General features: G+C 44.2%; 1 protein-coding gene across 1 annotated transcript in view; it reads left to right on the forward strand.

Annotated features, from left to right (window-relative positions):
- Window positions 1-7,956: 7,956 nt before the first annotated feature.
- The window catches only part of LOC126282317 (zinc finger protein interacting with ribonucleoprotein K-like), a 147,448-nt gene continuing 142,348 nt past the window's right edge, over window positions 7,957-13,056 (forward strand). Inside the window, exon 1 of the mRNA XM_049981974.1 lies at window positions 7,957-8,051. Coding sequence (XP_049837931.1) covers window positions 7,957-8,051 — 95 coding nt within the window. The remainder of the gene's footprint in view (window positions 8,052-13,056) is intronic.

Here is a 13,056-nt window from a genome sequence, read left to right on the forward strand (position 1 = left end):
GCATCTTACACTCGTTAAGTGAAAGTCTTTTTTCTGCAGGAATCCATGTTCCATACGTCAATGCATTCCATTCCGATAAAGTAGGTATTGAAACACGTTTATAAAAGAGTATTGTGATTTTTAATTTATAGTACAGTACATCCCATTTTAGAAAGATGATTTTTTATGCTTGTGCTTGGAAATTTTGTCGAAACATAGACATCATATTTGCAACGCGCACAATTACTGCTTTATGGCCATCTTCAATGAATTTATGTTCGTTAAAGATGACAAATCAGAATGGGAATTCTTAAACAGGTACTGCAAGGGAAAGTGTTACGACGGGCAGGAGAAGAAAAGATCTTGCAAAATCATTGGAGAGAATTACAATATCGTCGGAGAAGCCCAAACCGTAGTATGGATGACAGCCTGCTGTGGCGTGAGGTGCATTGCAATCAGTACAGCGAACTAAATACAGCAGTTTTGGGTCTTCTATGAGGGTGAGTCAAATTAAAACTTTAAATTTGTAGTAACAAACTGAAATTTCGCGCCGTTATCCTGTAAGTTGGTAAGCGTGCTGCAAACAGCGTGCAGAATGGCCTGTAGGTGGCAGCATAGTGCAGATGCACACATACCGTCGCAGTATCAGTATAATGATGGCCGTCGCACTTGCGACTTGCACCAGGGAAGAACAGCGTTCTGTTATTCAGCTTTTGCGTAATGGAGGTGTGAAACCTATTGAAATTCATCGACGAATGAAGGTTCAGTACGGTGATGCATGTTTGTCACAGCAACAAGTCTACGAATGGAGTAGGAAGTTGGCAAACGGTGTGACTTTGGTTTAACATGCTCCTCGTCCAGGTCAGGCACAACGAGTTGTGACTCCACAGAACATTGCAGCACTTCAAGGAAAACCTCAGAGTGACACTGAATGACATTGCAGCATATTTACAGATAAGTCATGGGTCAGCACACCACATTGTGCATGATGTGCTCCAGTTTCACAAAGTGTCTGCAAGATGGGTGCCACGGCAGCTGACTCCTGAAATGAGAACGACGTGTTGATGCTTGTGAAGCACTTCTTCGGCGCTTTGAACGAGAAGGTGATTGCTTTCTTGCAAGAATCGTTACTGGGGACGAAAGCTGGGTTCACTTCCACCAACCGGAAACGAAGAGAGCGAGCAATGAATAGCGCCATTCCTCATCGCCAAAACCAAAGAAGTTTCGAACCATCAGGAGCAAAGGCGTCATTTTGGAGCATTACATGCTTAGAGGGACCACTGTGACCAGTGCATCATACACAGATCTCCTAAAAAATCATCTGCGGTCTGCAGTCAAATCAAAGCGACATTGATTGCTGTCAGCAGGTGTCCTTTTGTAACATGACAATTCAAGGCCCCCCACACTGCCCGTACAACAGTTCCAACAATCACAGACCTACATTTTGAGTGTCTTCCTTATCCACCATACTCACCAGACCTTGACCGAAGTGATTTACATATGTTTGGACCACTCAGACACACAATGGAAGGAAAGAAGTTCCTTTCTGATAAAGAGGTATGCCACGCGAGGCATGAGTGGTTGCGCAGACTACCAAAAGAATTTTTTTCTAAAGGAATTTATGAACTTTGTAAGCGCTGGAAGCCTTGCATTGAGCGTGCCGGGAGATAACGTTGAAAAGTGATACAGCATTCTACGACTTCTGCACAATAAATAATGTTTAAGATTTTCATTTGACTCACCTTCGTAATTTACAGAATGGTGGCTTATAGAAACTTCCTTTATAGCAGCCAAAGAGACCGGTCCAGGCGAGAAGAAGGGTTTTGAAATGGTTATTACAAACTGGAAGAAAAAAATACTGAACATACTTTTTAAGTGAATCACCGTTCGTTAAGCGAGTCTCTTGCTTATATTTTCTCCTACTCGTTGTGCAAATCATTCGTTATGGTAGATGCTCAGCAAACAAGATTCGACTGTACAGAAAAAAGCTATGGTAAGCCAGATATCATGCATGTCTGACCCGTTATCACTGTCCAGTGTCGCCCTGCAGGCCGTAGTTTGGAGACCCTCTAGTGTATAAGGAGCCATACGGTGTACAAAAGCTGTTACAACCTTTGATGCAGGAATGTAATGACAAACAATTGGGTGATGAAATCATTGACGATTTTGATACCTGACAAAGTGAAAGCATTGTCATTTTGACCAAAAAGTCATTGGATGGTATAGGACAAGAGAGGTACTACTGTGGCTATCCACACACAAAGCCAAAGGCTGTCACTGAGACATATTCTGTCATTTCGATAACACTGGACAATTTGGTCAATATAAATAATTCTCGATCGTGGAATTACTAGTGTTTTTTACTGGCTTGAAGTGGTTCCAGAAGACCGGCGAAAGACAGCTTTTGTCATAGCTTGGGATGTTACATGAACCGTAGCATGCCATTTGAACTGAGAAATGCACTACCTACATTTCAGAGACTTTGGATTGAGTGTTTGGGGAATGAATACTGAAAAAAATCATGATTTATCTTGTTCACATAATTGTATTTTCAACGGCTATGGAAGAACACGTGAAATGATAGGATGTAGTTTTTAAATGACTATCGGTAGCAAGGCCTAACACTCATTGTCGACACGGGCCCTTTCGATCAAACAGAAGTAAACAATCTGGGGCATGTAATTAATCAGGGAGGAGTAAAAACTGAAGTATGGCTGATTTCAGTGGTTTGTGATTTTTTACCACTGCAGGCTACAAAACAATTTTTGGCCTCTGTAGCTACTGTAAGACTTTGAGAGGGATTTTGCGAAATTTGCAAACGCCTGAAAAGTTTCTTAAGAAAAAGGGATGAAACTGGTTACTTTAATGTCAAGCCCAATTCCAGAAACTTAACTAGACTTTGGTATCAAGTCCTATGTTGATATTTCCTAACTTCAACCAACAGTTCATCCTGTAATATGGTGCTATCTATATGGCACTTCTGAGTCATAGTGAGGTGACCATCATATCCCTAATGTTCATAATTATTGTGACATTCGCACTGAAGGAAGACCCTCCGCAAAATTCGAGAAATGTTCAATAGAAAGTATGTGTTGCTACGATTTTACGTTTGGCGCATATTACGCCATATATTACTGCGAATAAAATTTAGCCAACATATTGAATTTTTCTTCGGACTCGGGAGGAGTTATCTGTCTGTGTCCAATCTCGACAAAATGGAATTTATGTAGCACTTTAACTTCCGATCGCACTCACCATTCGTGAAATCGTTACGGCATTTTGGCCAGTGATACCATGCAATGAGCGGAGTATTCAGTTATACGTGTAACAGATAGAATTTTCTTACCTACCGCGATGTAACAGAAGCTATGATTCTTATTTTCTTTTCTCAATACAGTCTTCAAAATTAAGACGTTGAATAAATATTAAATGAATAACTTGGCCATGTTGATCTAATTCACAGCTGATAGCAGTAGGACGTTAAATGGAAGTTTTGGAGGGAATACACAAGCATCTGCTGTGCTAAAACTATCTCGTCTATTCAAGAACAGCGGAACAAAATAATAAGCTAAACTAATGAATGAGTGATGGTTGCTGTTCTTCATAGCACTCTCGAATGAATTACAAAGTCACATTTGCAAATGCGCCTTGAGACCCCAGCACAGTTATCACTAATTATTAGTTATGGAAAGGTCAGAGGACTCTTTCAATCGCGACATTCACGCACATATACTCATATAATAGACATTCAGGATGAATATAAGAACGAAGAAAACCTTCACCACTGCGCATGTCGTTGGCGTTCCCTTGTCTTGAGTGCGCGAAGCAAGTGAACAAGACTTCACTCCCACAATCCGCGAACACGTGTCGTCACAAACAGAAATTCTGGATAAAATGGGTGCTAAAATTTAGAATGTCTAACCAAATTGGACAAGATATATTATATGAAATGCGACCTGCGAACTTAAGGCTTCCAGATCCGTACATAACACTTGCTGAGACTACAAAGGCACGTGGAAACTATATTACGACCTGAAATCTAAATCAGCCAATTTTCAGAAATCTCTTCTATTATACTATACTCGTGAGATCAACAACGAACTAACCCAGTCTGAAGTGAGAAGTTACGAGTCCACATGTCTGAAGAGAGGTAGAGCAGAACCATGACTTGCATGCGAGGCTAAATGCAACTACTCATAATGTTCCGAAATTAGCAACAAGAAGTCTCAGTGTACCGCTCAACGAGCGATCAGTGACGAGAGCAAGACGTTAATTTTGACTTGAGCTCAAATCTACAAAAATATGATAGTGAATAAACTATGAATGGGCACACTTAACACTTAATCGGTATCACCCGTCTCGCGTCTCCCTGAACACTGCCGAGCGGACGCTTTTGGAGCCCACATGTTCAGTTCTTCCAGAAGTATCCAGAGAGCTCTCTACTGTGTGGTGCCAAACTGTGCAAGAGCTTTGTCCAAGGCAAAGAGAAAGCTCTTTGCTACCTGGTACGTACACATGACTGGTGTATATGAAGTTATTTATATATATTTGACCACGCTGGTGCTGATTCTGCATTTAACATTTGACGATACCACTATGGCTGCAGTACATTAGGACTTTGTTTTTATAAAACAGGTATGCCTCTTCATACTTGTAACTGCGACCGGAACGGTCGCGGGGTTGAACTGACGGAAAGCGCGGCAGGACCCACGGAGCGGCCCGCGAACAATAACACGACAAGAGAGGACGGACACGACCAACGAAGGACAGAACGAATAACAACAAGATCGACACAACGGAGTAACAAGGAAACCTAACAACCACGCCCACTCGTACACAGAACAAGAAAGTAAGTAAGCTGTCTAACGCAAGGCAGTGTGTCCAGAGACGTACGCAAGATAAGATTCGCTGGCTGAGGTTGTTTTCTCTTTATTGTTGTTTTCACACCTGATACAGGAAGGCCAGCAGCGGCATACTACGCCGTTCTTCGGCCACATATAAGACTAATGATACAAAAGGAGACAATTGCAGAACAGACATGGTGGATATACAAACGTAGACACACAAAATTAAAACACACGGAGCCGTTCACGGGTGCAGTATCCAAAATATAAAACTTTCAGAAACGTGGACACGCACAGAGATGACAGAGATGACACACGCGAACGTTGGAGCACAAACGATGAAACACTGGAACATGAACACGACGGCACACACAAGCACTAGCCGATGATCTCCGGTGCGCGAAAGTTCACTATATGTGTACGAGTCCGGGGACCTGCGAAAAAGGGGAGGAGGGAGAGGGGAGGGTGTAGATGCCAGTGGCAGGGGAGATGGAAGGGAGAGGAAAGAAGGTAAGGGGAGGCCTGGGGGAGCGGAGGAAGATAGGAAGGGAGGAGGGAGAGAGGGTACCCTTGGGAAAAAAACAGGGGTGGATGGGGGGATCAAAGTTTGTACAAGGGGTAAATGGAGGGGATGAGGGCATCATCAGGGTGGAAGCCACCTTGGGAGAGGGTATGGAGAGTGTAGAGATGGAGAGCAGGTGGTATGTGGGAATGGAGGCGTGGCAGCGGATGGGGGTGGGAGAGGATGGGAATGACAAGTGGGTGAGGGGGATCAAGCTTGCGGGATGTGTAGAGGATCTGTATCTGTTCAAGGAAAAGGACTAGGTGCGGGAACGGTATGAGGTCATATAGTGTCTATGTCGGGAATGGGAGGCGGATGCGATAGGGAAGGCAGAGCGCATGGTGTTCTAGGATTTCAAGGGATTTGTAAAAGGTAGGAGGGGTGGAGATCCATGCAGGGTGAGCATAGCAGAGGATAAGGCGGATGAGGGATTTATAGGTGTGGAGAATAGTGGAGGGGTCTCCATGTTCGGCCAGAAAGGAGCTTGAGGAGACCTAGGCAGGATCGTGCCTTGGCTTGGATTGTCTGGAGATGGGGAGTCCATGAGAGGCGACGGTCAAGGGTGACGCCAAGATACTTGAGGGTGGGAGTGAGGGTGACAGGACGGCCATAAATGGTGATATAGAAGTCGATGAGATGCAGGAAGGGGTGGTTTTTCCTACAATGATCGCCTGGGTCTTGGAAGGATTGACCTTGAGCAACCACTGGTTACACCAAGGGGTGAACCGGTCAAGATGGGATTGGAAACGGTGTTGAGAGCACTGAAGGGTGGGGGCGAGGGCAAGGGCAAGGAAGGCGATGTCTTTGGCGTATTGGAGAAGGTGGGTGGGGGGTGAAGGCGGTGGCATGTCCACTGTATATGGAAGGTATAGAAGGGGGAAGAGGACGAAACCTTGGGGCACACCATACTATGGATGGTGACGTTGGGAAAGATAGGACCCAATGAGACTGACATAGTTGATAGCAAGGGCGAAGATCTGGAGCCTGAAGAGAAGACCGGAATGCCATACACGGTTGTAAGCGCGTTCAAGGTCGAGGGAACTGGCTGAGAAAGAGGCACGCGCTTAAATACTCTATCGAGGGCGCCACTGTTGGCCGCTGGAACCACGTGTTCCACTGTGGTGCCCTCATATTAATGCAGGCCAGGAGGCATGGTGCGCTGCCACAGCTGATGGCGTGATGGTTCAGAGACCTCTAGGTGTCTTCGACATCCATGACGTGGTGGGGATTCAAATTCCCTCTCCCCTGAGACTTGCGCCTAGGGGCGGAAACACTCTAGATGGTGTCAAGGTGGGCTGCAGCGGGAAGAGGAGCCAGGCTCATCAATCGCTACTGGCAGGGACGAAGAAAGACTGAGGGATCTACGACAGCCGATCCAAAGTCCAGGGTGGGGGAGGGAGTCGGTGAACCACCTGGGGGCGGAGAGGGCCGGCGGCAGGCCCGCGGGGAGACGGCAATCGGGGGGCAGGGACGGTGACTCGAGGATCACGACCACACATGAAGGAGGTAGGGGAAGAGGCAGCAGCACGATTCCCAAGGGGTCACAAGGGTGGAGCTGATTATGATGGTGGCGCTCCAACACTTTTGACGTCTGTAGGAACATCAGATGCCGCCCATGGCGGCGACGACCAGGGTGGGTGTCCAACCCACCTTGTGCCCATTCTCACGGGGCCACACGGCTGTGCCAGGGGCATACCGCTGCGAGGGCTGGGAGTGGGGGCAGGTGAAGGATGGCATCAGCAAATGGAGCAGGGTCAATGGCTGTCGCCCATGAAGGAACTGTACCAGACTGCATCCGTCAACTGGCGTAGTGCAAAAGGTGCTCAAAAACAGGGTGAGGGACGATGTGTTTGGAGATGTGTCGACCACCTTAGTCAACTGGTGTTGAAAAGTGCGGACAAGCTTCTGTGCCGCACCATTGGATGAACGGAGGAAACGGGGGCTACAGATATGTTTGACACCGTTGGCCTGACAGAAGTTGTGGAAGGAGGACGTTGTGAATTGGGGACCATTATCTGAGACCAAGGTTTGTGGCAGGCCTTCAATGGCGAGAACCTGGGCCAAGGTTGTGAGTGTAGCCTCTGTAGTGCTGGATGCCATGTGGACAACATATGGGTATTTGGAGTAGGCATCAATGATGAGTAACCGCTTGGACCTCAAAAATGGGCCCACAAATCAATATAGATGCAGTCCCGAGCTGACAAGGCACAAGTCACGGTGCAAACAACTGAGGGGTTCTTACCTGATGACACACACAGACGGAGAACCCACACACCAGGCGCTCAGTATCACTATTGATGCTGGGCCAATATACGTGCCAGCGAGCCAAAACTTTCATACAGGACATAACCCAGTGCCCGTGTTGTAACAAACTGAGCACCCAAAGCCGCAAGTCCGGAAGGATGACCACCCGATGGGCATCTGACTCTGTGGCCAACAGAAGGTCGTCACCCACCATGGAGAGTCTGTGGGACAGGTGGCGCCGGGGTGGAAATCGGGCTGCATCTGACAAGTAACACAGGAGGACCACCCGTGGACCATGTAGTGGAGAACGCGCCACAAGACAGGGTCATGGCAGGTAGCCTCAGCAATGTGAGCAGCTATGAGACGCAGTTCATGCAGTGCATCCCAGTGGGTGGAGTCAGTGTGAAAGCAGAGGACCTCCTGTTGGTCAAAGGCAGGATCGGGGCCTGCTGGGAGACATGACAAAGCGTCCAGGTTAGCATGGTGGGCGGTGGGCTCATACCAGATGGTGTATGTGTAATTACGTAAAAACAACACCCAGCACTGGAGACGTTGAGCCTCTGCTCTGGCAGGTGAGAGTGGGGTCCGAAGAGGATTTATGGTCCGTCAGGAGGATGAACTTTGCCCCAAAGAGATAGGTGTGAAAGTTTTGGACGACGAACCCGATCGCCAGGGCCTCCTTTTCAATCTGGGAGTAGTTCCGTTGTGCTCGGGTCAACGTCTTAGAGGCATAAGCGATGGGCTGTTCGGAGCCATCAGTAATTCCAGCGCGCGAGGACGGCCCCAATGCCGTGTGCCGACGCATCAGCCGCCACAACCAAGGGGCGGTCCGGAGAAAAGGGAGTGTGTCAAGGGGTGTACTTCAGCATCACCTTTAAAGTCTGGTCACAAGCAGGAGTCCAAACAAAAGGTACCCCTTTGCGACGCAAGTGACTGAGAGGTTAATGGAGGCAGCCTGGGTCGAGAACTTTAAGTAATAAGAAACCTTGCCCAAAAACACCAGCTGTTCAGATAAGTCCTTGGGACGAGGAAGAGCTTCAACCTAACAACCATGTCTACTTGTACACAGAACAATAAAATAAGTAAGACGTCTAACGTGAGGCGATGTGTCCATAGACGTACACAAGACTAGACTCGCTGGCTTATTGAGAGGCAGGCGCTTAAATATTCTATCGAGGGCGCCGCTATTGGTTGCTGGAACCACGTGTTCCACTGTAGCGCCCTCACACTAAGTGCAGGCCAGGAGGCGCGCGCCGCCACAGCTTACGGCGCGATGGTGCAGAGACCTCCAGGGGTCTCCGACGTCCATGACTTCTGCCTGGGATTCAAATTCAGCTGCGTGCGGTACCAGAATGCTTACAGCACATAAATGTATATGTTTGTCAGTAATACTTTTCATTATGATCTATTTATTGTTTTAATCTGCGAGTGTATTTATGTTTTTTTCCCATTTTTTGCTGCAGATCTGACGATGGTCATTACAGACTGCAACCGGTAGTCCGTTAACAAAAGTTTGTGACCATAGACGTAAATTAAAGGAAACTTATTGAAACCGCTTGCATTGACAAAGGCATGAAATTCGTCTCCGGTCCCTGTCGGTTGGATCTTTTACCTTCGACTGTTCTTAACCCCCGAGCGGGCTCGTCCGTTAGGATGTGCACAGAATGAAAGCGGGCTATCTGCTCAGGGTGGACTGCACTAGGCAGCTTGACCCAGAGCAGGAAATACCCTGCACATAATGAGGCAGCACACAATGGCAGCCGGGTGGCGGCGAGGACGAGCGCGGAGCCATCCCTGCCAGCGACCCGGAATCAATGAGACATTCTTTGCAGGGTTTCGGCGCACCGGTTAAGGACGTGCTGCGCTTACAGAATCGAGGCTCACGTCCACCAATCTCATTCAAAAGATTTTTCAGAAAGTATCGGTTGAAAAAACTATTTTCAAGTTATTTATACTTTGTATGTCATCTTCATGGTGAAGTGCCCGTCATCTAGCTAATTGTCATAGGTAACGTGAACTTCACATCTAAGTACGATGCCGTGCTGAATTCGGAAAAGTCTGCAGTGAAAAATATGAGTCGCTATGATTTTACGTTTGTGGCATATTCCACCATACGTTGCTGCGAATAAAATCAGCGAAGATATAATGACTTTCTTTAGACTTGGGAGGAGGTATCTGTCTCCAATCTCAAGAAAAGGAAATTTGTGTAGTACGATCACTTCCTTCCGCATGAGTAGGAAAATGAAATATTCATAACATACCTCATATCTTCTAAACCGTTCGAGATATCGATATGAGATCGTGGTAAGCGATAGCATGCGAAGAGAACAGTGTTTTGCTATAACATTAACATAAGGAACATTTTTATCTATGGCGATTTAGCAGAATCTATAATATTTATTTTATTATTTAATTCAGTATTGTAATTTTTAAGAATCTTGAAAAGAGGATATGCTAGTATGAAACCAAACCTCAAATTTCTAACTTATTTTACAGAAAAGATATTGACGACTCTAGTTGCCTGTGTCACGATTCTTTATCAAGGTAGGTTTGTCCAGTTTATACCGCACTTTAACAAAAAAAGCAAAACTAAATCTGTCAACATGAGAAATGTAGCCATACCTCACAATTGACGATATTTCTTCAAATGAGAAATGGTTATGAGGTCAGACAAAAATAAATCGCCAATTCTGTTGCCGTTTTGGCGGAATCCTGTGAATCATCTTACTTTCAATAGTGAACGACTAGAATTGAAACTTACGAAAGTATTTTCACCCTGTTTTTCACCTGAGAAACATCAAAATAATACGCAGAAAACAGTGTATTTCTGTTCCTACCCCTATTCAGAGTGAAGTGGTGAACTTCTCTACCGTAATTATATTCTAATGTGTTAAATATAGATTGTATATATTTAAAAATACATTATATATTAAATTTATAATCTATTTCAGTCTTAAGTAGTAATATCAAGTGGTTCATAGAGAAATGACTATCATTTTTTGTGACATTGTTCTAATAGAACAATAGTGCATTTTTCTGCAGAGTAAAAGTGACCAAACAAAACTATTTCATAACTTTGAATCTGTGAACACAGTAACAACTTGCAGAACCTTGCCAACTATTCTTCAAAATCAATATCATTGATGAATCAAAAGACATTTGTAGCAATGAGATTCACTTCCTCAGTCTGTACGGGTATAGGAACGGAAATATGGTACACTACTTGCTGTACCTTTTAGTATGTCAAATGTAACAGAGGTGTAGAAAGAAAATCCTTTGATAAGATTCAGACCTAGCTGTTTATTGTTAAAGAGACACTGGTGTACAGCATTCTCTTGAAACTGTAACCGAACTTGCGATTTACTGTCATCTATGTTGTTAAACTGTTTTAGAAAAAAATCGCCACTAATTACACTTTTCGGAAAGAGAGGAGGTTAACAAGTCAGCCCAAAATAAATCATTCCTTTCGTTGTAATTTCATGATAATTTTAACCCAGTCTGTCCTTAATAAGGAACAGGTAGTACTGAAACTAAGTACATGATTTTCTTTCCGGATCTTAAACCTGTAGAAACAGTGGTTCATTAAGTGAAGAAATGAGGACAAATCCGGTCAATGGCTTATCAAGAAGTACATCCTGAAAGTGAAAATGAGTGTGTAATTTCTTCACTTATGTTGCTGCAAAAAAAAACCATCCAATCTCCTTTCATCATTGATACTCCTTAAAAGCTACATCGTTTCATCACTTTATGAACTGCTCGAAACTACTCATTATGGTTAAAATAGACTGTAATTATGTATAACCTATGTTTAGGAGATTAAAATGTAATTATGACAGACAAGTTCAGCTCTTCACTGTGAGTGGGATAGAAGCAGAAACATTGAACACTATATTTGAGAGGAAAAATTGGGAGAAAATCCCTTTGTAAGCTTCCATTCCAGTCGTACACTATTAAAAATACGGTGGGTTGCAGGTTTCCACCGAAATTGCAGCAGAATTGGCGATTTATTTCTGTCTGAAGTGTTAGCTATTTATCATTTGAAGAAACCTCATAAATCATGAGGAACGGTTATATTTCTTTTGTTAACAAGTTTAATTTTGCGTTTTTTGTTTGCAAAAACTTATGTAGCTATATCTATTGTGACAGAATCGTGAAACAGTTTCTTATTAATAAGACACTGCAAGGTAAGATTGGGCAGTCTGTACTGTATGTGCGAACGTGAGGTGGAAGTAGAGAGAGAATAATGTCTTGAAGCTTTTTTCCTTCCCCATTGTATATTTCTAGATTGCAGATTCAGGGTGTACATAAAGTCCAGGAACACTTTCAAATATTTATTGCATAAGAACCAAACATTGGGCAGATAAATACTTATGTCATTTTGAAGAGAAACTCTGAAATTTTTTTTCATGCATACTGCCACAGCGTGGCTTGGTCATTTGCAAATAAATAGTCAGCGCTAGTCGCAAACATGGCGAGCTCAGCTGCAGTATGTGTTTTCTGTGCGTTGGAGTTCGACAAAAACCAGATCTCACTCCGTGTGACTTGTTTCTGTTGGGACTCATTAAAGATCTGGTGTATGTGCCGCCTCTACCACGTGATGTAGCAGAGCTCCGGGAGAGAATACGGGAAGCGACTGCCACAGTAGACGATGCCGTGCTGGGACGGGTGTGGCAAGAATTCAGTTACCGTACTGACGTCTGCCGGGTCACTCATGATTCGCATATCGAATGTTTGTAAAAAAACTTTCAGAGTTTCTCTTCAAAACGCAATATGTATGACATCTGTACAATGATTAGTTCTTGCGCAATAAATAATTGAAAGGGTTCCTGGGCTTTATGCACACTCTGTATATACACTTACACTTTTGCAAACCATACGAACAACCAAACCATATCTGATAAGTTTTCCAGGATAATATATCCGGTTTCTCTAAGGTATCATTGTTTCATTTAGAGAAAGCTCCTATTCAAGTTTGTATATGTTTTGAAACTTACCTAGAAAGTCCTTTAGCACTGGCTCTATTTTGTGGAGTCTGTTTTACATACTGCTCTGTAAGTAATTGTCATTGAAATGCCACGATATCCATATCTGCTCAGTACTTTTTTTTGCTCATTAGCTTGCCAAAAGTCAGTGTCTCTATTGGAGGAGATGTTAAACAATAGTTATTAAAATAATCTTTTTTTATTTGTCCAATCAAGTTAATCATGCCCAGAATCTTTTTCAGTTCAACAGCAACGATTTTCGTAAATTTCGGAGGTTTGGGAGATTCTCTATAATGGCTTTCCTTTTGTTCGTAATACAAGTATGATTGCGTCGACATCTAATCCATCAATTCATCCCGTACAAATAATTCTAGATTACTTCTAACGCTATTGGTCTAACTGGGAAGTGCTTTTACCCCTGGAATTCCTCTAAATGTTTATTGTC

The sequence above is a fragment of the Schistocerca gregaria genome, chromosome 7 (assembly GCF_023897955.1).
Source record: "Schistocerca gregaria isolate iqSchGreg1 chromosome 7, iqSchGreg1.2, whole genome shotgun sequence".
Taxonomy (NCBI): Eukaryota; Metazoa; Arthropoda; class Insecta; order Orthoptera; family Acrididae; genus Schistocerca; species Schistocerca gregaria.